General features: G+C 43.4%; 1 protein-coding gene across 5 annotated transcripts in view; it reads left to right on the top strand.

Annotated features, from left to right (window-relative positions):
- The window catches only part of FLNB (filamin B), a 196956-nt gene that overhangs the window by 88902 nt on the left and 81471 nt on the right, over positions 1–26583 (top strand). For all 5 annotated transcript variants that reach the window (XM_060203030.1, XM_007521188.3, XM_007521190.3 and 2 more), the window contains exons 2-5: positions 13520–13768; positions 16850–16947; positions 19616–19763; positions 25760–25878. In XM_060203030.1, coding sequence (XP_060059013.1) covers positions 13600–13768; positions 16850–16947; positions 19616–19763; positions 25760–25878 — 534 coding nt within the window. In that variant the 5' untranslated portion in view covers positions 13520–13599. The remainder of the gene's footprint in view (positions 1–13519; positions 13769–16849; positions 16948–19615; positions 19764–25759; positions 25879–26583) is intronic.

The following is a 26583-nucleotide window of genomic DNA, read 5'->3' as shown; positions in this document are numbered from 1 at the left end:
TCTCCTCTTTTCCTCTCAATTTCTCTGTCCTATAACTGTATAAGGGGAAAAAGGGCTATTGGGATTTTTCATGCAGGCATAGGACCCCAGCAATAATCCTGGTGGCAATAAAAAATAAGTCCAAATTTGGGGGTTCAAATTCAAGCCTCCAATTATCTACTTGGTATAGGGAGGAACTGTCCAAAAAGTTTGGGTACAGGTAAAAGCTGGAGTGCAGTCTATCTCTGCCCATTGAGAACTCCCCTCTCTATTCCCCCTCTTACCCCCCACATTCTGGTGTTCATGGTATACCAACAATTCTTAACTATTTGCAATTTCCTTCAGTTCGGTTCCTACTCAAGACTTTAAACTGAGATTTTTTTTTCTTTTATGACCTCACACTGTTTGGGCAGACTGCCCATTTCCATCACAGGCTTAGATGGGTTGTAATAGGAGGTGAGTTACGAGGCTCAAATGCAGACTGATCTCTCTCCTTTCCAACCAAGAAGGCTACCTTGATCTGATCTTAAAACAAGCTTCAACTTTTCTGAGTTGCCCTGGATGATGAATCCCTTTCCTATTCAACACATTATTCTTTTGCTTTTACTTTTAGTTATAAAAGGTAAAATAAAAATCCCTTGGAAACAGCCTGGCTTGGAGAGAAGAAAGGTGAAAAGTGTTTTGTTTTCTTAAAAAATCTTTTATATCTTGCCACCCCCACCCCTGGCACCGGTTTTCATTATGATCATATTGTCATCTTTCTGTGGGGTACTTTAAATCCAGCTGAACTTTTTTTTAATTAATAGAATAATTTGTGTCCAGCTTGGAACCTGACACTCAGCAGACATTAGGAAATATTTGTTGGAAGAACAGAATAAACTGATGAATAGAGCAAATTGAGCCCTCATTTGTACTGGGACACTCGTTCCTGTTGTCAAGTTGAGTTTGGGTCAGTTAAAGCAAATCTCCATGCTGAGCAGTGGGGTGTGTACATCTTCCAGACGCAGGGACAGCTGGGACATTAGGATCTCATTAGGTCTCACAGGTGCAGTAGAAGCTGAGCCAGTTGTGACTGAGACAGGGGACTAAACCAGTCCAGGTCTGACACCTCTTGCACCACTCACACCTTGTATTATCACTTCCTGTGCTGCCTGTTCACATGGTTCTCCCAGAATCTTTCCCTTCCCTTCCCTTCCCTTCCCTTCCCTTCCCTTCCCTTCCCTTCCCTTCCCTTCCCTTCCCTTCCCTTCCCTTCCCTTCCCTTTTTCCCTTTTCCCTTTTCCCTTTTCCCTTTTCCCTTTTCCCTTTTCCCTTTTCCCTTTTCCCTTTTCCCTTTTCCCTTTTCCCTTTTCCCTTTTCCCTTTTCCCTTTCCTTTCCTTTCCTTTCCTTCCCTTTTCCCTTTCCTTTCCTTATTGTTTTTTAAACAGAGACAAGAAGGGGGAGATAGAGATTCTCTCTCTTTCTCCCCCCCAGCCTTCTTCCCTCTTTCCCTCCCTCCCTCCCTCCTGCAGTACTCAGGAAGCTTTCCTCCTGCAGGTAGGACCAGGGATTGAACTGGGTCCTTCCTCATTTTTTCCTTCAAGGAAAGGCCAGGGCCTCATGTCTGTATGATTTCATTCCTGGCTGCTAGACAGTGATGTACCAACTCCATTGTGATTCTGGGGCTCAAATCTGGGCTATATGCTTGGCAAGGTATACATACACCCTGCTTGCAGAGCTCTCTCTCAGCCTGGTTCTCAGAACCTTTGCAGAATAGCTACACTGGGTGTAATTGGGACCACTGTGAGGCCTGCCTGAGTTTACTTCCCCAGCACAGCTATTACTAGCCAGGGAGCCTGGGAGGAGTCCTCCTCTACAGAAGTCATAACTGCAGTCTCCTCCTGGGACCGTCTTGATAGTTTGTACACAGAGTAGAAGGGGGATGTCTGAGTTTGGGTTTTGGCAGCATCAGTGGGAAGTGGGTTTGCATTGAGGCTCTCCGTGTATATCCCCCCCCCTTGTTGCCTTAGTTGTTTATAGTTGTTGTTATTATTATTGTTACTGTCATCATTGTTGGATAGAACTGAGAGAAATCGAGAGAGGAGGGGAACACAGAGAGGGGAGAGAAAGATAGACACCTGCAGACCTGCTTCACCACCTATGAAGTGACTCCCCTGCAGGTGGGGAGCTAGGGGCTCAAACTGGGATCCTTATACTGGTCCTTGTGCTTCACGTCATGTGCACTTAACCTGCTGTGCCACCGCCCAACCCCCTGTATATCCCTTTTTATTTATTCTATTTAATTTATTTATTTATGAACGAGGAGTTGAGAGGGAAAGGGAGAGATAGAGAGGGAGAGAGAAAGAGAGACACCTGCATCCCTGCTTTACCACTAGTGACGCTTCCCCCCTACAGGTGGGGATTGGGGAGGGAGCTTGAACCCAGGTCCCTGCACATTATAACATGTGTGCTCTACTGGATGCATCACCAGCTGGCCTATATGTCACTTTTTATTTCAAGATTTATTTATGAGAGAGAGAGAGAAGAGGGAACCAGAGCTTCATTCTGATACAGTGCCGGGGTTGAAACTCAGTGCCTCATACTTAAGTAAAGTCCAGTACACTAGTCATAGTGTCACCTCCTTGGCCCTATGTATACTACTTCTCATAGGTTTCTTAGCTTCTATTTTCTTATCTGTAAAACGGGTTGAACCACTAAAGCCACCCTTCTAGGTCTGCTGTGAATGTTACCTGCACGTGGCTCAGGAAAGAAGCTGAAAGAGAGAGGCCAGTGTTTTGTGGGTGCTGTGAAGGAAGAAAAGAGGTGCCCAGGAAGACGTCCCCAGGCTTCCTTCTCATGGCCTCACTCTCTTCCTCCGGGACCTCTCTAAGGGCTGAGCAGCCGTGCATAGGGTAGTCAGTAAGCCAGGTTCAGATAGGGTGGCCTTGCCACATACCGGCTGGGCTGGAATTGGAAGGTCACGAGAACCTTCATTCACAGCCAGCGTTTATTATTTCAGCTGGATGTGTGCTCAGAGCAGTGGTGGATGGGGGCTGTGAGTGTGGGTCAGACACAGTCATGCTGAAGCCTCCAGAGCTCACACTGTGCTTCCCTGGCCTCTTGATTGCTAGACTCTGTGCTCCTGGACTTGCTACCCAGTCTGGGGGTGGGATGTGAGAGGGTCCCTGAGGCCCCTGTCCTGCTCGTTGCTCAGAAAGCTAGGGAAGCAACAGAATGACTAGTGCAGAGACCTGTATGAATGCTCTGCTTTGATGACAGGTTGTGAGTATCTTTCATTTAAAAAAATTTAAAGAAAAGGTTTATTTATTTTAGAGAGAGAAAGTGTGTGTGTGTGTGTGTGTGTATGTGTGTGTGTGTGTGTGTGTGTGTGTAGGCTTGGAACACCACTGTCTGTGGTGTGTACACTGTCAGGTATCATACCCATGGCCTGGGCATGCAAGTTCTGTGGATAACCACTGAGCTAATCTTCCTGAAGCTGTTCTTCCTTTTTACTCCTGTATTTTAATTCAGTTTTACTTTCTTTGTGCTGGGGAATGAGCTCAGGCAAGGCCTCACATGGGCAGCTCACATACAGCTGAACTACTTCCCTGGATAAATTTTTAAATTCTGTTTGTAGGCAGATGCAGAGAGAGGGAGGGAGAAATACCAGAGCACAGGTTCCAACATCCTTGGAGTTCCTTTAGTACTGTCCATGCTGCTTCCATGGGGTGCTGGGACTGAATCCAGGGCATGGACAGGCATGTGCTTTACCCACTGACATTCCCCTGATCCCTTCTTTCTTTTTAAATGTTTTTTTTTTATATTATCTTTATTTATTGGATAGAGACCGCTAGAAATCTAGAGGGTAGGGGAGATGGGGAGAGAGAAAGAGAGACACCTACAGCCCTGCTTCACCACTTGCAAAGCTTTCCCTCTGCAGGTGGGGACCTGGGGCTTAAACCTGGGTCCTTGTACACTGTAACATGTGCGCTCAACCAGGTGTGCCATCACCCAGTCCCTTTTAAATGTTTTCTAAACCTGGAGAGATAGTATAACGGTTATGCAAAATGATTTTCATGTTTGAAGCTCAGAGGTTCCTGGTTCAGTCCCTTCATTATCATAAACCAGAGCTGAGTGGTGATCTGGGGGGGAGGGGGAGGAAATATATATATTATCCCTAACAAGTCAAGAGTGTTGTTCTAACTTTAAAAAAACAGAGAGAGGTAAAGACAGAAAAAGAGAAGGAGAGGGAGGAAAAAAGTGTGTGTGTATGGGGGGTGGGGTGGGGACAGGGGAGAGACCCCAGACCCCAGAGCTTCCCTGGATGCTGAAGCACCTCTCACGGTGTTGGGATTCAAACATGGCAAGGCAGGCATCTTGTCCCGTAAGCTATCTCTCTGCTCTGTGTCTTAATTTTTAAGGCTTTTCTGGTAGTAATGAGTGGAAAGAGGGTTTACTGTATTTTAGGTTCCTTGATATACCCATTCATTGAGTCAGTGTAACTTTGTGACTGAAGAAAAAGCAAATTTTAAAAGTGATTAAAAAAACCCCTCTTTTCAAACAAAACTTTATGTTGAATAAAAAGAAAGTCTGCTGGTAATGAAAAGGTAGTTGTTAAATAAAGGATGCCTCCATTTTTATTTATTGTCACCAGGGTTATTGCTGGGGCTTGGTGCTGGCACTTTGAACCCACTGCTCTCAGCAGCCATTTTCCCTTCCCCCCCCTCCCCCCTTTCTTTCTTTCTATTTTATTTAATAAGTCAGAGAGAAAATGAGAGGGGAAAGGGGGATAAGAGATGGAGAGAAAAGAGAAAGGCACCTGCAGACCTGTTTCACCTCTTGTGATGGGAAGTTGGGGCTTGAACCTAGATCCTCGGGCATGGTAATGTGTACAGTCAAGCAGGTGCACCACTTCATTTATTTCAGATGAGGTAGAGTGAGAATGTGTTTCATGTAAGAGAGAGACAGACAAACTAAACACTATTCTGGTACATATGATGCTGGGAATTGAGCCAGGAACCTTAGGCATGCTAGTCTGGTACTCTACCAGCCTGAGCTGTTTCCTGGTCACTAAGGGGTGCCTTTTAACCAGAAATAGGGTCCTTGATATCAGTTATGATGTGATATGCCTCTAGTGGTACCCAGTATCTGAAGGATTATAAGGTTTATTATTTGTTTATTTATTTTTACCAGAGCACTGCTCAACTCTGGTTTATGATGTTGGTGGGATTTGAACCTGGGACATTGGAACCATGGGCATGCAATTTTTTTTTTTTTGTATAACTGTCATGTTATCTCTCCAGCCCAAAGTGTATTTTTAAATTAAAAATATTTTTATTATTAACACGAGAAATGGAGAGAGAGAGAACCATAGCCTCACTGTGGCATATGTGATGTCAGGGCTTGAATTCAGGACCTTGTGCAGCTGAGTCCAGTGTTTTAGCTATTGCTGTACTTCCCGACCCAAAAGGTTTGTTTTAAAACAATCTATTCCAATGAGTTCAGGCAAGAATTTTCCAACAAGGAGGGGAACAGAAGGAAGAGCTGTCAAAGTAGTACTCTGAAATCTGAGTCTATGCATAAGAAATGTGTTATGGCCTTTAGTAGGAATCTCAAACTGGGGACCTGGGAATGCCTCCTTGTTTCTGTCACAGAGAAAGCCTGGCTACTACTCCCAGGCACTGCCCTTGCTGGATCTCCACTGCCCTTGCCTTGTTCTAGGAAAACACTGGCAACCCATTTTACAGTCTTTCTGGATTTAGACAGAGCCTCAGAGTCCTCAACATAGTAAAAGGGCATCCCATATCTATTGTATCATCTCTTGTATGATACATAAAGAAGTCTTCCTGGGGCTGGATAGTGGTGTACCTGGTAGAACACACATGTTAACTATGCACGGGGACCTGGGTTCAAATCCCTGGTCCCCACCTGCTGGGGAAACTTCACAAATAGTGGAACAGTGCTATAGGTATCTCTTCCCCCTCCCCTTTCCTCCCCTTCCCTCTCTACTAATCTCTGTCCTATCAAATAAAAGAAAAAAAAAAGTCTTCCTTGGCTCACCTATCTATCTAGTTCTATCTAGTTCTATCTAGCTCACCTAGATAGAACTCTTACTTTCTTATGTGTTAATCTAGGTTTGTACCTTTGTATCAGGTCCCCACCACCTCAAGAAAACTTCAGTGCTCTGGTCTCTCTATCTGTCTGTCTGAAAAAGTTGACCCAGAGCAGTGAAGCCCCAGTGAAGTAGGGGAAACAACAACGACTTTCACATGAATCTTCCATCCTAACCCTAACCCTAACATCTGAATCCTAGCATGGCAGTGTGTAAAAGTTGTTAAATTGTTCCTTGCTAATCACGAAGAGTTTTTTCAGCAGGGAAAACTGAGACATCCAGGTGACCCCCTTGCCCCTGGCCACTCTTGCTTGTAGTCTGTGTCTGCTCTCTTTAGTAGAAACGGGCCCATGTGACTTCAGGTCACCACAGTCTTGTTAAATGTTAAACTGCTGTGACAGGAAGACTGGGAGAGAGCCTCCAGCAGAGAGTGCCAGACAGTGGCACATCCAGCAGAGTGCATGTGTTACAATGTGCAAGGACCCAGGTTCAAGCCACAGTCTGGAGCAGCTTCCGTTTCTGGCTCCAAAGGCTGGAGGCTTATTTAAGTTCTGTTGTAGGAGCACTTAAAGAGGCAGGCACACTGCATTGGGAAGTGGGGGTGTTTAACAGAGTAACTGTTCTAGTTTTGCAGACCTGAGTGTCTAAGAGACATGAGCCAGTCTAAGAGGGCAGGGTCCAGATAGAGGCCAAACCTGGACCAGCTAAAACTGAGCTGTCAGGGCTGATGTGGACTACACTTTGTACCACAGCCCCACCACATGTCCTCAGTAGTTCTTGGTTCCTCTCTATGTTGGTCTCCTAAACAGCCAAGCCCAGAAGTGCCCTCTTGGACAGGCCTTTCATCTCCTGGGCTCACACACTTTTGTTGGTCTGCTTTCTCTTGTAGCATAGGGAATCAGGGACTTCAGAGGCTCAGAGCCCTTTAGATGCATTGTTTGGCTCAGAGAAGGGACAGGTGGAACATCTCATCCTCCTGTTAATTCACATTGCACTTTCCTTCCTGTGTATCCATATAACGCTGGGATTGTAGCTTCTGGGCTGGTGGCTCTAGGGCAGTGTGTCTGGTACATGACAGGTGCTGACATGGTAGGTGCATGATTGGTGGAGGGAGGGAGATAATACTAAACACCTGCTATATGCCAGGTATTGTGCTTAATTCTTGGCACACTCTAACTCACACCTGTGGAGGTGGTACCTATAATCATCCCCTCTTAGAAGATAAGGAGGAATAAGGTTGGCATGGATGGGTAAGTTGTTCAAAGTGTGGTAGATCTAACAGAGCTTATACTTGCAAGCACACTTGACCAGCAGGGACAAGAAGGCAGAGATCAGAGCCTGGGGTAGTTCAGCCTGTGGCTCAGATGGCTGTCTTGTGGCCTTGTCGACTTGTCCCTAAGCACACTAGAAAGAGTTGTTCTGAAGCCATGACCCCTCCCTAATTTTCTGCAGTTACTTGTGGCTGTTTCTGGCCCAGCAGCTAGCTGCACTGTGGCCACTGGATGACACAGTATCCCGTCCAGGCCTCCCCACCTCACCCCACCCCACCCCACTTCACCCCACCCTACCCCACCCCAAGTTAATGGATAACAGCAAGGAGAGAAGGTTGAAATAGTTGTGTGGAGCACAGCTGAGATGACTACAGAGAGGTGGCCTTTGGGGAACTTGTCCACAAAGATGATAATTCCAAGATGCCTCCTCAGATTCCCTAAAAATAGCTGATGCCCACCTCTGGAAAGGCCCCCGTTCCAAAATGCTCTAGTGAAATGGCCCAGAGGACTGATGTACTGACATGAGCACATTCCATCCTAGAATTTACTAGCTCAAATGAACATTCTAGCTATTTAAAAGAAAAGAAAAGAGGGGGTGAATGGGGAAGAAGAAGACTACTGCTCTCAATTTAGCAATCCAGGATAATTTTAAGTAGTTCCAGAAGGTGTGTGTGGTTTGCGGGTCAGTGTCGAACAGAGCTGAGGCCAGTAATGTGGGAGCTGTGATTGGCTGGATTTGGGGAGGAAAAGCTTGTGGCTTGCTTCCAACCCACCAGCAATCTAAGCAGATTCTGGGAGGCTGGGCAGGCATGGTGGGTGTGAATGCACTGTGTCTCTGAAAGAAGTTTCTTAGTAATTCCCACTAAGGTGGGATCCTGCTTGGGAGGCTTCCAGTGGGCCTGACCTTTTCTTTGCGCTGCATTTCTGCTCTGTGTTTATAGTCCACATAAATAGCAGAGAGCACACTCTGAAAATTCTGTAATCTGTGGTGATGGCCAGACATCAGCCCGGTCGCATTTCATTTCCAGGGTTCTGGGAGTCTCCTGTTTCATGGATGGGGCTTGGGGCAGAAGGGGTAGGTCTTTTGGGGCACACAGCCCTTTTTTTTTTTTATTATTCCAAGAGCTCGGTGAAGCATTTGAACCTTCACCTGTCAAAATTGCTTTTGGAGTGAGGACTGCCATTCCTACCACTTCCCAGACAAACAGAATGAAGGTATCACATATCCCAGTAAAACCTTAACGGGGCTTCTCTGTTTGAACACCCACCTTGAATTCATTGGAAACAGGAGTTCTGGGCTTTGTATGTTTCAGAAATTTGGCTCTGACTTTAACTGGGTCATACCCCCCCACCTTTTTGAAAAAGGACTCAATGTCTCATTCCTTTAGACCACATATAAGCTGGGTAAAAATAGAGCCTGTGGGTTTCACGTTTTGATTTATGAGCAAAACTGGCCAGCTTGCATTTGAAAAAGCATTTAACACATAGCCGGTCAAAGTGAGCTTTGCACACAAGGCCTGAAACTGAGTGAGATTTCTGGCCTGTTGAAATCTCTCCTCGTGCAAGAGATGGAGCTGTGTTGTGGGCTAGGCCACTGCCATTATCCCAGGCAGCAGTCACCTAACCCAAACTCTCCACCCTTTTGAAGGCTTCTTTTTTTCCCCTTGAGTAAAGGAAGCTGGCACATGCACACCCACCATGATGAGTGTATTGTTTAGCTTGAAGTCCTGCTAGACTGGGGGTTTGCTCCAGAGAATATGTGGTAGGGAAAGGGCGTAGGACGTCAAGAGAGGAAGATGGGTGGGGGAGGTAGCATAATGGTTATGTAGAGACTCTCATGTCAGGTTTAGTCACCTGCACCACCACAAGCCAGAGCTGAGTAGTTTTCTGGTAGGGAAAGAGAGATAGACAGACAGACAGAGGGGCCAGGTGGTGGCACACCTGGTTAAATGCACACATTACAATGCACAAGGCCCTGGGTTTTAAGCCCCTGGTCCCCACCTGCAGGATGAAAGCTTCACAAGTGATGAAGCAGGGCTGCAGGTGTCTCTCTCCCTCTCTATCTTCCCCTTCCCTCTCAATTTCTTGCTGCCTCTATCCAGTAATAAAAAAATAAAGGATTAAAAGAAAGATTTCAGTGTTAAATCAAAACCAAATAAAGAGGAAACATTTAAAAAATAGAGTGTGTGAGTTAAAGATCATGTTTAAATTTTAAAAGTGGCTCAGTACATGCATGAGGTCCTGGGTTTCATCACTGGCACCACATGCAATGGTGAGTGGTCCTCTGACACCCTTTTCTCTCACACATATCTAAGGTGTAGATGGAGATTGGAAGGACAGAGACAGAGAAACCAGTGGGAGTGGAAAGTGGGGAGCAGTGGTAGTACGAGTGCTGGCAAGGGCCGGATGCGCTGTTAAATTGCTGCAGGATTAGACAGGGAACACAGGACTTTAGCCACCCACACATCCTTCTGGCAACATAGACTTTGCCCAGCTGGGCTCTGCTTTAACTATGAAGGACTTTCTCTTACAGTTAACTGACTTGTCAGTGCAGCAGAAATAAAAGTGATTGATAACACTCAGTGCTGGTGGGACTTAGGAGAAACTAGTCTCTTAAACCTGTAGATTGGGTTAAACATTTCCTTCCTCCCTCCCTCCCTGCCTTCCTTTCCTTCCTTCTTTCCCTTCCTTCCTTCCTTCCTTCCTTCCTTCCTTCCTTCCTTCCTCCCTCCCTCCCTCCCTCCCTCCCTCCCTCCCTCCTTTCCTCCATTCCTTCCTTCCTTCCTTCCTTCCTCCCTCCCTCCCTCCCTCCCTCCCTCCCTCCCTCCCTCCCTCCCTCCTTTCCTCCATTCCTTCCTTCCTTCCTTCCTTCCTTCCTTCCTTCCTTCCTTCCTTCCTTCCTTCCTTCCTTCCTTCATTCCTTCCCTTTTTATTATCTTTATTTACTGGACAGAGACAGCCAGAAATCGAGAGGGAAGGGGGTTGGTTGATAGGGAGAGAGACAGAAACACCTGCAACACTGCTTTATCACTTGCAAAGCTTTCTTTCTGCAGGTGGGGACTGGGGGCTCGAACCCTGGTCCTTGCACGTGTTCTCAACCAGGTGTGCCACCACCCAGCCCCCAGAAACTTTTTTTTCCCATGAGGAAACACTAAGCTGAATTTGGACGGGAGTTGGTGTATTGCACTAAAGTAAAAGACTCTGATTCATGTCCTGGAACATAATGGCAGAAGAGGATCTAGTGGGGGTTGAATTATGTGGAAAACTGAGAAATGTTATGCATGTACAAGCTATTGTATTTTACTGTTGACTGTTAATCATTAACCTCCCAATAAGGAAATAAATAATAATAATAATAAAGAAATATCAGGGAAAAAAAAAGAACATGATGATTAGTGAAAAGAAAAAATTCAAGAGGATATAATATTTATTTATTCCCTTTTGTTGCCCTTGTTTTATTGTTGTAGTTATTATTGTTGTTGTCATTGTTGGATAGGACAGACAGAAATGGGGGGAGAGAAGGGGAAGACAGAGAGGAGGAGAGAAAGATAGACACCTGCAGACCTGCTTCACCGCCTGTGAAGCGACTCCCCTGCAGGTGGGGAGCCGGGGTTCGAACCGGGATCCTTATGCCGGTCCTTGTGCTTTGCGCCACCTGGGCTTAACCCGCTGCGCTACAGCCCGACTCCCCCAAGAGGATATAATATAAAACCAGAGCAGCAAGCACACAGACATCTGTGCACACATACCCTATCTGCCTCTTTTGCTTTTTATTTTTCTTTCCATGTTTCTGAAATGACCTTTAATTTGAAAAAAATTTTATTAAGAAAAGTTACAAATCCAAAAGTAGAGACAGTAGGATGATGATTTTGTGTGTGTGTGACCATGATCCAAATGACATTAGTCAACAGCATTTTGAAATCTTTCTAATCATTTTTATAATTTCATTTAAAAATATTTATTGAGTCTGTCTGGTAGATAGGATACTGGCCTGTTGGGTATGAGGTATTAAGTTCTAGCCCCAGCCCGCATGTGACAGAGTGATGCTCTGGTTCTTTCTCACAAATAAATAAATAAATAAATAAATAAATAAAAATTTATTTTAAGAAATATTGTATTTCTTTTGGATAGTGATAGATAAATTGAGAGGGAGGGGGAAGTGGAGGAGAGAGACACTTGTAACACTGCCAAACCATTTATGAAATTTCCCTCCTGTAGGTGGCTAGCTGGGCGCTTAAACCCTTGTCCTTGTATGCTATGATGTGTGTGCTTAACCAGGTGCACCACCACCCATCCCCAAGTCTTTTTTTAAAAAAATATTTATTTATTTATTCCCTTTTGTTGCCCTTGTTGTTTTATTGTAGTTATTATCATTGTTGTTATTGATGTCATTGTTGTTAGATAGGACAGACAAATGGAGAGAGGAGGGGAAGACAGAGAGGGGGAGAGAAAGACAGACACCTGCAGACCTGCTTCACCACCAGTGAAACGACCCCCCTACAGATGGGGAGCTGGGGGCTCAAACCGGAATCCTTACGCCGGTCCTTGCTCTTTGTGCCACCTTCGCTTAACCCGCTGTGCTCCTGCCCACTCCCCAACAGTTTTTAAAGCCCACATTTAAAAAAAAAACCCTTATTTTGGATAGAGACACAGAGAAATTGATAGGTAAGGGGAGATACCTGTAGTACTCTTTTACTGCTTGTGAAGTTTCCCTGCTGCAGATGGGGTCCTGGCACTTGAACCTGGGTCCCTGCATGCATGTGCTCTGTTAGGTGCACCACTGTCCAGCCCTTACATAAATAAATCTTTAGGGAGTCAGGCAGTAGCTCAGCGGGTTAAGCGCACATGGCACAAAGCACAGGGACCAGCGTAAGGATCCCAGTTCAAGCCTCCGGCTCCCCACCTGCAGGGGGGGGTCATTTCACAGGTGGTGAAGCAGGTCTGTAGGTGTCTATCTTTCTCTCTCCCTCTCTGTCTTCCCCTTCTCTCTCCATTTCTGTCTATCCTATCTAACAACAACAACATCAATAACAACAATAATAACTACAAAAATAAAACAACACGGGCAACAAAAGGGAATAAATAAAAATTTTAAAAATAAAAATAAATTTTTAAAAAACACAGTTAACACAGTTGCGGGGGGCTGGTGGTGGTGCAAAGGAAAATGAAAGAACCAGAGCATCACTCTGGCAAATGAGACCAGAGATTGAATTTGGGATCTTAAGTGCTCAAGTCCAGTGCTCTAGCCACTGTGCCACCTCAGATTCTTGCTTATCTATTTCATCCTCGAGTATTTTGAAGCACATTCTAGCATGGCATCCCCACTTTTTTTCTTTTAATTTTTGTTTATAAAATGGAAATATTGGGGGCTGGGTGGTAGCATAGTGGGTCAAGCACACATGGTGCAAAGCTCAAGGATTGGTGTAAGGATCCTGGTTGAAGTCCCCAGTTCCCCACCTACAGGGGGGTTGCTTTGCAAACAGTGAAGCAGGTCTGCAGGTGTCTATCTTTCTCTCCTCCTATCTTTTCCCCTCCTCTCTCCATTTCTCTCTGTCCTATACAACAACAACGGTAGTTATAACAACAACAGCCACAACGAGGGTAACAAAAAAGGAAAAATAGCCTCCAGGAGCAGTGGATTCATAGTGCTGGCACCAACCCCAGTGATAGCCTTGCTTTATACTTTTAAAATTATTTGTTCATTGGGGGCCAGGTGATGGCGCACCTGGTTGAGTGCACATGTTACAGTGCGCATGGACCCAAGTTCGAGCCCCCAGTCCCCACCTGCAGGGGGATAGCTTCACAAGTGGTGAAGCAGTGTTGCAGGTATCTCTCTGTCTCTCTCCCTCTCTATCACCCCTTCCCTCTCAATTACTGACTGTCTCTATCCAACAAATAAATAAAAGATTAAAAAATTAAAAAAAATTATTTGCTCACTAATGAGAGAGAGAGGGGAGAGAGAGAGAGCAAGAGAGGAAAGTGAGAACCAGTATATCACTCTGGAATATATGATGATGCCAGGAATTGAATTTGGACCTGAATGCTTGAGAGTCCAACACTTTATCCAATATGGTATTCTTTTGCTCTTAAATCACTCAGGATGATTCTGTAACATGACTTCATTGACTTTTTTTTTTTTTTTTGTGATTCATGCTTGTGCTTTATCTCTCTCTCCAGATAGCAAAGCCATTGTGGATGGGAACCTGAAGCTCATCTTGGGCCTGGTGTGGACCCTGATCCTCCATTACTCCATCTCCATGCCTGTGTGGGAGGATGAAGGGGATGATGATGCCAAGAAGCAGACGCCGAAACAGAGGTTGTTGGGGTGGATCCAGAACAAGATCCCCTATTTGCCTATCACCAACTTTAACCAGAACTGGCAAGATGGCAAAGCTCTGGGGGCCCTGGTGGACAGCTGTGCTCCGGGTGAGTGCCTGTGGCCTCCTGAACTGTCTCTTTGGTATATTTATTGGGGGGAGGTCTGGTGGGGGTGTTGTGTGGATCCTAACTCTGTTAATATTTGATGGGAAAGCTAGGTTGAGAAATCTGCATGGGCCACGTGGCGGAGGCACATGTTACCAAATGCAAGGACCTGGGTCCAAGTCCCCACCTGCAGGGGCCAGCTTTACAAACAGTGAAGCAGTACTACAGATGCCACTCTGCATCTTTCCCTCCCCTCTTAATTTCTCTCAATACTATCAAATAAAAGAGGGAAAGGAAAACATGGCCACTGGGAGTGGTGGATTCATTATGTGTGGGACCAAGCACCAGCAATAATCCTGGTGTCAAAAACAAACAAACAAAAAACAGGGAAAAAAAAAAAAACCAACCATGTTTCCTGGCTGTACCACTGTAAGATAGCTCAAATAACCAAAAATGATTGTGTTGACCTTTTCAGTGGCAGATCTTATAAGTGTGTCTATCGACTTGTCTGAGCCTCAAATTCAGTTATCCATCCAAATTCACAATGAAATCCTTAGTGCTTGAAGCAGGCTTCCAGACTCCTAATTCTACTCTTCCCACAGTTGGGGTCTCTTTGCATACTGTTTTCAACAGAAACATGTGGCTCTCTTAGAAGGCTTGGCAGGAAAATCTAAACTTTGCAACTGAGTGGAAAGTACCCGTTTTTATTGACCACTGGACTGACTATATATGGCTCATTGCTCCCACCTCCACCCCTGTCCTTTTTGCATTGCTATGAAATAGCACTTGGTCATGATCCAGTTGGAGTTTTTTCCTACCCTTATGGGCTCTTTTATGAGTGGTTGAGTGTATGTTAGAGTAGTGATTATCCTCACTGGAGCGTTTAGATTGATGGGTACAGTTTGCTGGTACACACTTAATAGAAGAACCAGAATCTGTGCTTATATGCACCTCTGGAATTCTTTTAAATAAAATATGCTCTAATAACCATATTCTCCATTTGCTGAATGTTTGCATATGCTGAGCATATCAGCATTTCGCAGTGTGGTAGTAGTCTCAATATGCTAAGCATGGCTGGCCAGTGTTGAATGGGTAAGAAAGAGGACTGACTCTAGATCTCCCTCTCTCTTTTTTTTTCTTCTTTAACCAGAGCTGTGCTAAAACTATGGCTTCTAGTGGTGTTGGGTTTTGATTCTGGAATGTTGGGTGCCTCAGGCATGAAAGTCCCATCTAAGCTGGTGTTATACAGAAAGAACTCAAAAAACTTATTAGCAGTATTCCATTTTTCAGTGCCTTCCTTCTTTCTTTTAGTCAAAGATACATCTTAGCATACATCTCTCTAGCTCATCCAACCTGGAGATTTTTACTTATTTGTGCTTACAAAGGTTTTAAAAATAATTAGAGGTTTTGGCCCTCATGCCAGTGGATTCTTTAATTATACAGGATGCTAGTATAGTCTTTTCAGATATATCCCAGAGTGGGACTGTGATATTATTATCTGTAATAAGAAGTAGACATTTGTTCTTCATCCCCTTTCCTCGCACAGAACTCATAAAACCCTAGGGATTTCCTAAGTATTAAGAACAGCAATAAAGGTGCTTTTAGTATTCACAAGTCCCTTTCAACCACACCTGAGTGTATGCTCATGTGTTGACTTTTGGGAAGCCCAAAAAGGATGGGGGTTAGTTGCCAAGGAAACCAACCACATGATTTAAAAGCTTTTTTTTTTTAAAGCCCCATCTTCTGGACTTCCAGGAAAGGGAGCAGGATTGGAGAATGAGCTAATTACTAATGACTAATAATTCGGTCAGTTATACCAGGTAATAAAGTCTTCATTAAAAAAATCCCTGAACCAGGAGCCAGGCGGTGGCGCACCCAGTTAAGTGCATATATTACCATGCTCAAGGTCCCAGGTTTGAGCCCCTGCTCTCCATCTGCAGTAGGGATGTTTCACAAGTGGTAAAGCTGGTTTGCAGGTGTCTTTCTCTCTCTCTTATCTTTTCCTCCTCTCTCAGTTTCTCTCTGTCCTGTCCAATAAAATAGAAGGAAGGAAGGAGGGAAGGAAAGAAGAAAGAAGGAAGGAAAAATGGCTTCTGGGTCCAAGTGGATTCATAGTACTGGAACAGATCTCCAGCTGTAACACCAGTGGCAATAATAAATAAACACATACATAAATCCTTGAACCAGGGCCCAATGGATAGGTTGCCTTCCTGGCCCAGTTTCAAGTCTTGGCATCACATGGGAGGGCGATAGCATGGGCAAGAGCAGCTCTGATGCTGTGGTCTCCCTCTCCTTGACCCCCAAATGAAAAAGCAGCATGCCACAAAAATATCTCGACTTATCAAATAAATAAATAAATCAAATAAATTCTAGAACTTTAAGGGTCTTGGAATATTTAGGAGGGTGATTTGACTGCAGAGAACATGAAAGCCCTGTGCCCTTCTATATTTTGTTCTTTGTATTTCTTTCATCTAACTATTGTATACTTTCATGATAAACTGGGTAATCCTGTAAGTAAACTCTTTCTTGAGTTCTCTGAGTCACTAAAGCAAATGATCCAATTTGAGGAAGGTATTGTAGGAACCTTCGATCTTTAACCAGGTAAGAAGCACAGATGACAACCTGGACTTGTAGTTGTCCTTTTAGGCAAGGCTTGTGTGATTGAGTCTTTAGTCTATGGCATCAATAATTGTCTCCATATAGAAAATACCAGAGTTCAGTTGTAGAATACCCAGGAGGATTTCATGCTACATGTTTTGTGATCGGAGTATGAGTGTGACGTATCATAAAAATCTCTCCTGCAGAAAGGCAACAGGTCCAAACAGTTTTACAGTTTTATACCATGACTTTAAAGAATCGATAAATCCTTACTAAACAAGAAGATGAATAGAGAAGTCTCAAAATAATTTCCAGGGTACCCTTTGATACAAAGTATGTGATTCACAAAAGATTTTTGAAAGAAGTTACTCTGACTTAAGAGACCAAGTAGGCTTAGTTTGATCTTCCTTTAAGAGGACTCAGAATCAGCCTTCCATCGGAGTCAGTAAGGTAATGCTAACAATATATTTTCTGTTACGTCAACAGGCTTGTGCCCAGACTGGGAATCCTGGGATCCTCAGAAGCCTGTGGATAATGCACGAGAAGCCATGCAGCAGGCAGATGACTGGCTGGGTGTCCCACAGGTATGTACACAAGCATGCCATGCTCCTTGGGGGTATTCCCACCCCAGCTTGTTCTGGCACTCTATGGACGCCTCCTTCAGTCCACCAGACAGTCTGAACTCAGCAGTAGCCTCCATGGAACCCTGCCTGTTGCCTGTGGTTCTCTTCTACCTTCCTCTACTTACACATAATTATCAGTCATCATTGACTTAGGTGCTTGGTAATCACCCAGAAACTTTCAGGTTTTGTCATATATGGCAATTTTTCTAACTTTCTATCCCAGAGATCTTTAAGATTGTCATTGAATGCCAGACCGTGAATGGGGACCTTAATGATTAGGTTGAACCCCAAGACACTACAGCTCTTTGACCACTTTTTACCCATGTTTAAAAAATAGACAAAATAAAACAAAAAACAAAAACTCAGTATCTTAGGGAAAGTCATAGGACTTAGACCATTAAAAACAAAAGTTAAGTTGGGCTAACCTACCACCAATGGCAACTGTGAAAGACATTTCATTGCCCAAAATCCTATAAAAGGAACTTGGAAACCAGAAATGTCTTGGATACCATCTCTAGTAACCACATTACTTAGTTGAGGTCTGGTCTTCTCAGTGGCTTCCAAGGAATCTGAATACCTTCTGACCATGAAGCACCATGAATCCCATGTTTGAAGTCTTAAGTCAAGAGAAGTTCTGGGCAGCCAGTCCACAGGGCAGTTGACCTCACTATAGGTTCAGTTCAGGTTTAAGTTGATATCCAGAGCTGAGTTCAGTGTATTTTGAAACAGAATCCCATGAGTGGTCTTTTGTTGTTGTTGTTTTTTTTAAAGGCACTTTTGCTACTTTGGTTTGGTTTTGGCATCATAACTTTACGTCATGGTCCCCTTCTCGGCTCTCCCACCCTCAGGAAGTGGTGTGGTATATTTTTCATCTCCATCTGACTCTAAAACCATCTCCTTTTGACATTCATGTGATGTTGGCACTGTGGAGTTGTTGAGGGAATTGCCTGAAAGAAATGCCAAATCCACACACAGCCCACATTTTATGGGACACAATGTAGGAAGCTATTCAAACCCAAAAGGCTATTTTGTTGTTACAATCAAACCATCAGAATGGTTTCTGCTTACTTTCCTTCTTTTCTTTTCTCTCTTTCTTCTTCCCTCTCTTTCTTTTCCTTCCTTCCCCCCCCTTTCTTTCTTTCTTTCTTTCTTTCTTTCTTTCTTTCTTTCTTTCTTTCTTTCTTTTCCTCTCTTCCTTTCTTTTTTCTTTATAACCATGGAGTATGGAGGGAAGCTTTCATGTGTATTTGGTTAACCTGGCTCCTAAGATAGGGGCTTTCATTTGTCTGAGGAGTTGTAACTCACTTCCTTAGCTCACTTCTGGGGAGAGGGAGAGGGAGCATGGGATTTAGAGCTGGGTCAGGTGATAGAACTAAGAGACTGTGATCATACCTTCTAGGAGGCCACCTATCCAACATGGGTTATAAATAGCTTCACTAATTTATTTCCTAAGCTGGGCAGCAAGAAAAATTTATGCCTTTCCCATCTTTTAAAATTTATTTATTTATTTAGAGACAACAGAACACTGTTCAGCTCTGACTTATGGTTGTGTTGGGGATTGAACCTAAGACCTCAGAGCCTTAGACATGAAATTCTTTTTGCATAGTCATTATGCTGTCTTCCCAGCCCCCCCACCCCACTTTTTTTATAGCTACTAATATATCATCCTGTCTTAGTTCTGTTAACTATAGTAAACTGAGTTACTTAAACATAGACATTTATTTCTCAGGTGTGGGGATTGGGAGGTCCTGGGTCAAGTTGAAGTGGACTCTTGGTGAGGGTTTCTTTTTGCCCTCTACTTGTGTCTTTCATGTTGAAAAAGAGAACTCTTGGTTTTTCTTTTCCCTCCTATAAAATCACTAATCCCTTCTTGGGATCTCTATCCTCCTTGCCTTGTCTCAACCAACTTAGTTTTTGGAAGTTCCTCCTTTGGAATAGTCTGAGGGAAGACTAAGGCTTCAGCATAAGAATTTTAGGAGGACACAAACATTCTGTTACAACACCACATATCTAATAATCACTGTGGTACAGCAGATAAAGGGTTGGACTCTTAATTATTAAGTCCTGAGTTGAATTCTTGGCATCAAATGTGCCAGTGTGATGCTCTGGTTTTCTCTCATTAATTATGGTTCTTTAGAAAAATGGACAACGGGGGTAGATAGCATAATGGTTATGCAAAGAGACTCTCATGCCTAAGTCCCAGGTTCAGTCACCTGCACCACTATAAGCCAGAGCTGAGCAGTGCTCTGGTAAAAATAAAATAAAAAATAAATAAATAAAAATAGGTAATAGTAAATCATATGACCCAAAAGGCCCCCACAAAACCTAAAAATAATGCCATTGTGCTACTTTTGTTTTTATCATTTTTTTTCTTTGTTAGCTGAGTTCACAGAGATGTAGACAATGGATAGATGAGTAAAGATTTGGTAAAGGATGAGCCCTTTGAGGGTATCTACAAAATTGTGCCAGTTTATTTGCTTTCCTTCTGTGTACCACTTAAATGTAATTCCACTTAGCTGAGAAGCTGACTCAGTTTCTTAATATTTGCAGTGCTTGGTTTAAGAGGCAAAAACCTTAATAGTTGGAATGTGAAGTGCTGTGGTGTTCATCTACCTCATCATCATTCTAGGTCATCACTCCTGAAGAGATTATTCACCCAGATGTGGATGAGCACTCAGTGATGACTTACCTGTCCCAGTTCCCTAAAGCCAAGCTCAAACCTGGGGCTCCTCTTAAACCCAAACTCAACCCGAAAAAGGCCAGGGCTTATGGTAGAGGTAAGTGCTACTTGTGTTGGAGTTCAAGTTCTTCCTTTGTTTTTGAAGATTACTGTGAGGTAGGTTCTGGGAATGAAGAGCGTTTAATTCTGAAAGACACTCTAGGCTTCCTCTGACAGGTGGTTTTTACTTTGTGCTTCATTTGTTTAGAACCATCTTTTCCTACCCCAGAATCCAAGACTTTAAGAAACACTGCTGCTTTCTCTGATGGAAAATTATCAGTTTGTTGCTTTCTGATTTCAGCTGAATGAGACCAAGAAAGGATTGTAGTTCCATTTTTCAGATGAGGAATCAGGCCTAGCACACCAGAGTCTCACCTAGGTTCCCTGTCAGCAGTGTGTGTGTATGGTGTGGGACAGGCGGCAGGAGCTTAGGTCATCTGACTGCTGAATCATTTCTCCTTAGGCTATGTGCAGACTGCCTCAGATTTCCAGCGGGGGTGGTGACTATTGTTAACCCCTGGCAGGCACTTCCTTGCTAAGACATCCTGTTTATGATCTCTGATGCAGCTGTGGACAACGGTCTGCTCAGTGCATTATGGTGGGCTGAGGGCATTCTGAGACATTTGGTGTTCTTCTTGGCCTGGCATCCAGTATGCTGACCTTTTAGGGAGATTTGTTAATTTCAGTCTAGTGTCTTTTCTGGAAAAGACTATGTGTGAGATATAACATAATCTTTTCTAGTGGGAGGCAAGGAAGAAAGTGCATTTTATTTCTTAATTTTTGAAATGATAATTAGGATAATACTTAGACAAAGAAATTACTTGTAGATTTCTTCTAGAATAAGCTATTTAGCATTGTCATTCTTTCTTCTTCTTTTTTTTTTATGACTTACTGATATTTGCTTGTTAATGAGAGGGGAAGTATCAATCTGGCATATGTAGTACCAGGAAACAAACTCAGGACCCATGCTTTATGCACTGCACCATTTCCTATGCCACAGTAGCCTACAATTTTCACTTAAGAGTTTCCTCTTATACAGTGTGTGTGTGTGTTTGTGTCAGAGAGAGATTGTTAAATTATTTGAAAATAAGTTGCAGACATGATGACTGGCAGACTACTGAACCTCAATACATCAGAAAACCTCTCCTAAGAATAACATATCCTGGGAGTCGGACAGTAGCACAGTGGGTTAAGAGCACATGGCACCAAGTGCAAGGACCGACATAAGGATCCTGGTTCCAGCCCCTGGCTCCCCACCTGCAGGGGAGTCGCTTCACAAGTGGTGAAGCAGGTCTGCAGGTGTCTGTCTTTCTCTCCCCCTCTCTGTCTTCCCCTCCTCTCTCCATTTCTCTCTGTCCTATTTAACAACGACGACATCAAGAACAACAATAACTACAACAATAAAACAAGGGCAACAGAAGGGAAAATAAATAAATATTTAAAAAAAAGGAATAACATATCCTCTGGATAGACATAGCCTGAAATAGAGAGGAAGGAGGATATAGAGAGGGAAAGAGACAGAGAGACACCTACTGCCCTGCTTCACCACTCGTGAAGCTTTCCCCCTATAAGTGGGGACCAGGAGCTTGAACCCATGTCCTTGTACATTGCAACATGTGTGCTCAACCAGGTGTGCCACCACCCGGCCCCCTGTGATCTGATTAAGACTTACTTGCTATATTTATCCTCTTTATATTCTTAACTGGAATAATTTACTCCATTTTTAAAAAAATGATTATTGACTTTCTGAAGAGTCCAGAGCACTTGTCTTAAGCTATCTAGTACACTTGTTGCCTTTGAAGAGACTATAGCCTTCTTTGGTGTCAACTTAGTGTTAAGATGACACACACCCAGAGCAGTGTTGCTGTGTTCCCAGCTCTAGTGTCCACGTCCTTCTTTTCTTGTGGGTCTGTTGAAAGATGAACCTTTCTGAAACTTGCCCTTTCAGGTTTTTAGCAATGAGGTAGATCCATGCAGTTTGTTTTATCTCAAGACTGGGACCTTTGTTTGAAGGTCCCCTCTATTTGTTGTTGCTCAAATGCTTGCTTTGAAAGTGCTTTCTCTAAGCTATACTAAAGGTGGAGGCTGCAGCCAGGATTCTGTGATTTTAAAGTTTGTGCCTTGTTAATAGTAACACAAGCTGCAGACAGCCATATCAATGTGTTGTCAACAAGACTGGTCAAATGGATCAGCTCTAATCAAGACAGAAAATGCTTGTTTGCAATACCCTTATCTCTGGCTGTCCGGTTTCCCCATTGTTAATGGTTTCCTTTCACAGTGCTGTGCATGTTCTAGAAAATGACCACTTGCTGCAGTTCAGGAATGTGGCCAAGTCATTGCCAGTTCCTTCATCGACTTCTTTTGTGAGTGTGATGTATTCAAGGAAGCACTTTTTTTTCCCTTTCACACATCCATGCATGTATTAACATGTATATACTTTCCTTTTTTTTAGTCACAAAATACACATAACAGAAAATTCATTCTTTTAGCATCTTTAGGTAGTATTAAGTACATTTGCTGTATTTTTGCAGCCATTGTTACTGTCTCTCTCGAGCTTTTTGATCTTTGCAAACTGAAACTCTACCTGTGGAGCAAAGACTCTCTTCTTCCACTCTTCCCTTCAGTTTCTGGTAGCCACTATTCTACTCTTAGCCTCTGAGTTTGCCAATCTAGATATCTTATATAGATGGATCCATGCCATATTTTCCTGTTGTGTTTGGATTACTTCTTCATGTAAATATTTTAAAATATTTTATTTATTTTGAATAGGGACAAAAATTGAGAGTGGAGAAGAGAAGGGGGGATAGACCTATAGCATTACTTTACTGCTTGTGAAGTTTCCCTCTGCAGGTGGGACTGGGGACTTGAACCCAGGTCATTGCACATGATAATGTGCTCAACCAGGTGCACCACTACCTGTTCCTTCCTCAGGCCCCAAGTAATATTGTAGGCTCATTTATGGTTTTGTGAATATCAAAGCTTCATTCCTTTCTAAAAACTGAATAATTTTTTGTTGTACCACTAGGCTATCAGAAAAATCATGACATTTTTCTGTGTTATTCTATGCATAGATGGATCATGATTTTTCCAAAAACCTAAGATATATTTTGGTCATTCCATCTGCTAATGGACAATTGGGTTGTTTTTACCTTTTAGCTATTGCAAATAATGCTGCTATGAGCAAAGGTGTGCATGTTTCTGAGACTCTGCTTTTAATTGGGGGGTATATACCTAGAGGTGGGATTATTGGATTATATAATTCTAAGCTTATTATTATTTTCCTTCTCTCTCCTCTCTTCCTCCTTGTTCTTTCCCCACTTTTTTTGGGGGGGATGAGGGGGGTGGGAAGGGGAGGTAGGATAGGACACTGGGGATTGGACTCAGGATCTCATACACGTGGTGTGATATACTGTACTGCTGGGTTCTTTCTTAAGTAGGAAGGCATAATGGCCATTTCAGGCTGTGGCCTCCCATGTAAGGCCATATGAGCCCCCCTCCAGATATTCCTGTTGTCCTGCTGTGAGGCGAAGGGCAGGAACCATTTGTTTTTTCTCCTTTCTAGTAACATTGCTTTATTTCTGACAGCTGAGCCAAAGGCTAGAAAACATTGCAGCTTCTAGCTTCTAAAAGGGTCCAGAGCTTTGCTCTATTTCACCTTTTATATGTTGACTAGGTTGCCTGCTAGTAGTTATAATGGTGTTCTCTGAACCCTGACTGTTTAGTTCCCAATAGTTGAAAGGAGAGAGGTTGGAATGAGGTCAAACCACAAGCAGACCCTGTGGCAGTCTCCCTTGTAGGGTTAGTTGTATAGAGGCACACAGCTAGGAGTTAAGCAGGAGCCTTTCCCCAGGTGTATATTTTGTGTGAAGCATTTCTTGCATAGCAAACTGAAGATACCTTTGTTCTGAGAAGTAGCTCTGTCTCTCTGCAGGGTAAGTGTGCTCTAGGGGAGTTCACAGAGTGTGGGATTGGTGCAGCCTCCTAGTTGACCATGCTTATCCAGGGAGCTGTACAAATGATGGAGCAGTGCTATGGCATCTCATCTTGTCTGTCTCTATTTCTATCTCTCATCCTGTCTTAAAAACAAACAGACAAAACCAGTTCTCCAGGAATGGTGAGACTATGAGTAATAAAGCCCCAGCAAAAACTCTAGTAGCACAACACACACACACACACACACACACACACACACACACACACACACACACACACACACACACACACACTTAAAAAGTACTACAGGAGGGTAGAGGGTCGATAGCATAATGGTTATGCAAGCAGACTCTCAGGCCTGAGGCTCTAGAGTCCAGGTTCAATCCCCATAAGCACCACCATAAGCCAGAGCTGAACAGTGCGCTGGCAAAAAAAAAAAAAAAAAAAAAAAAAAAGTACTAGAGGAGGAGTGAAGTGGTAGAAGTGAAGGAAGTAGTACTGCTGTAACTTGTAGCTATTTAAACCAGATGACAGGGAGACAAGGTTCAGTATCACTGGTGGTCAGAGATACAAAATAGAACCATCACACACCTACTAGAATAATGAAAATTAAAAGTAATGATAACACCACAAACCGGTGTTATCATTACTAGATCAAACTAGATCTGGGTCACTTAGCATTACTAGTGAGCTTATAAAAGGTGTCATCACTCCAGAGCCCAGTTTAGCAGTTTATTAAAGACAAACAAACGAAAACCCTAAAAACTAAACATCCAGCTACCCTACTGCCCAGTAACTGCACTACTGGGCATTTATCCCAGAGGAATGAGAACTTATGTTCACACACAAACCTGGACACAGATGTTTATATCTGCTTTATTGGTAACAGATAACTGGAAACAGCCCAGATGTCCTCCCACGGGTGACTGGTTAAATAAACTGGTACATTCATATCATGGAATATTACTCAGTAATAAAAAGAATTATGCAGCAGCAGCATGAATAAATGTCTTGAGATTATGTTTAGTGGAAAAAGCCAAGCCCCAAGGTTGCGTGATGTATGCTTTCATGTAATATATTCTAGAAATAATAAAACAGTAGAGAGGGAGAGCAGAAGGAAAGAAGAAGGAAGAAAGAAGAGGGAACTAAGGGTGACTGTGAAATGACAACGGGTGATTTCCAAGGGGGATGGGAACATTAACGTCTTGATTGTGTCAAGGTCAGCATCCTTGGGATATCTTTCAAAAGTTTGTGTAAGGTGACTATTTGGAGAACTGAGTCAAGGATATTATTTCTTTTCTCTAATAATTTTATTACTAATTTACAGTGAAGTTGTTGACACGTGTGAAATTTCTCATCTCTCCATGATAGGTGTCTGCAAACCACTCTCACTCCCAACTCAGGTCCTCTTCTACCATCGTGCAGTAGAACCCTAAAGTCCCCATGCCCCATTTTCCTTCAGCAGAGTCCTTTGCTTTGGTGCAATACACTAAGGGTATTTTTTTGGGGAGATAGAGGGGGGGAGAGGGAGAGAGAGGGAGTGAGGGGGAGAGAGAGAGAAAGAGACACCTGCAGCACTGCTTCACTACTCATAAAGCTTCTCCCCTATAGGTGGGGACTAGGGGTTTGAACCTTAGTTGTGTGTAATATGCGTAGTACATGGTAATGTGTGTTCTCAAATGAGTCCGTCACTGCCTGGTATTACTTCTTACATTTGCTTGGGAATCTGCCTTTTTAATTTGCTCAATCACATGAAAATAGATAGCTTAATTTAAAAAAATAGTATTTGGACATGTTTAAAAACATTTCAAGTTATACCAAAATGGCCTTTAATGAAAGAGCATGCCTTTCTCCCATACCTCACTCCCTGAGCCCCAGACCAGCCCCTGTTAGTTCTGTCCAAGTTGCTTTCAATATTTCAGAATTGGATGTTGCTTATATAACAAGAATAAAAAATTAAGGCCTTTGACCTGTTGGATTATCTTTGTCACGAACTTTTGTCTTGGTCCTCCACAGGGTAACTGAAGGGCTGGGTCTCCTCCCTTGGACACGCAGGTGCCTCCCTAACCCTCCTGTGGTACCTGGCTTGTCTTATAATGTGCTTGTGTGTATCTGTGACAGGTATCGAGCCCACTGGAAACATGGTAAAGCAGCCAGCCAAGTTCACTGTGGACACCATCAGTGCTGGGCAAGGAGACGTGATGGTGTTCATTGAGGACCCAGAAGGGAACAAAGAGGGGGTATGTTGAAGCACTCTGTTTCTCTTGTCAGCATTCCATGGAAGTGTGGGAGTTTATATCAGAACCAGGGGCTGTGCTTCCATTCTCCTCTTTAAAGCTCACGATGAAGGCTGTCTCTTACCAGAAACATCCTAAGCTTACAACAGCTAAAATAATTTGTCCCAAGGACTATACCTTGAAATACTATACATTGACACTCAAGGGCACAGTGTTTAATAGAAGAAAAGATCCTTTGTATTTAGCAGAGGACTTCAGAGTTAAGGTCTTAGCACCTGATGGCTTGAGTCACAAGTGGTTCTTTCCCTAATCATTCCCCACCGTTCCTTGGTTCCTACTTCATGGCCTTTGCACATGCTGTTCTTTCAGACCACTGATCTTCTCAAGGCTATGTTTTATTTCTGCTGCTTAATCTCTGCTGAAATAATTAAAAACATTTTTTTTTATTGCTACCAAGTTATTGCTGGGACTTGGTGCTGACACTAGGAATCATCGGTTCCTGGCCACCACTTTTCTTTCTTTCTTTCTTTCTTTCTTTCTTTCTTTCTTTCTTTCTTTCTTTCTTTCTTTCTCTCTCTCTCTCTCTCTCTCTCTCTCTTCTTTCTTCCTTTATTTGACAGGACAGAGATATTGAGAAGGAAGGGGAGACAGAAAGGGACAGACAAAGATAGACACCTACAGACCTGCTTCACTACTCATAAAGTGTTC

The sequence above is a fragment of the Erinaceus europaeus genome, chromosome 12 (assembly GCF_950295315.1).
Source record: "Erinaceus europaeus chromosome 12, mEriEur2.1, whole genome shotgun sequence".
NCBI classification, from domain to species: Eukaryota; Metazoa; Chordata; class Mammalia; order Eulipotyphla; family Erinaceidae; genus Erinaceus; species Erinaceus europaeus.
Note: the sequence above shows the minus strand (reverse complement) of the source record. Positions and strands in the feature narration are given on the sequence as shown.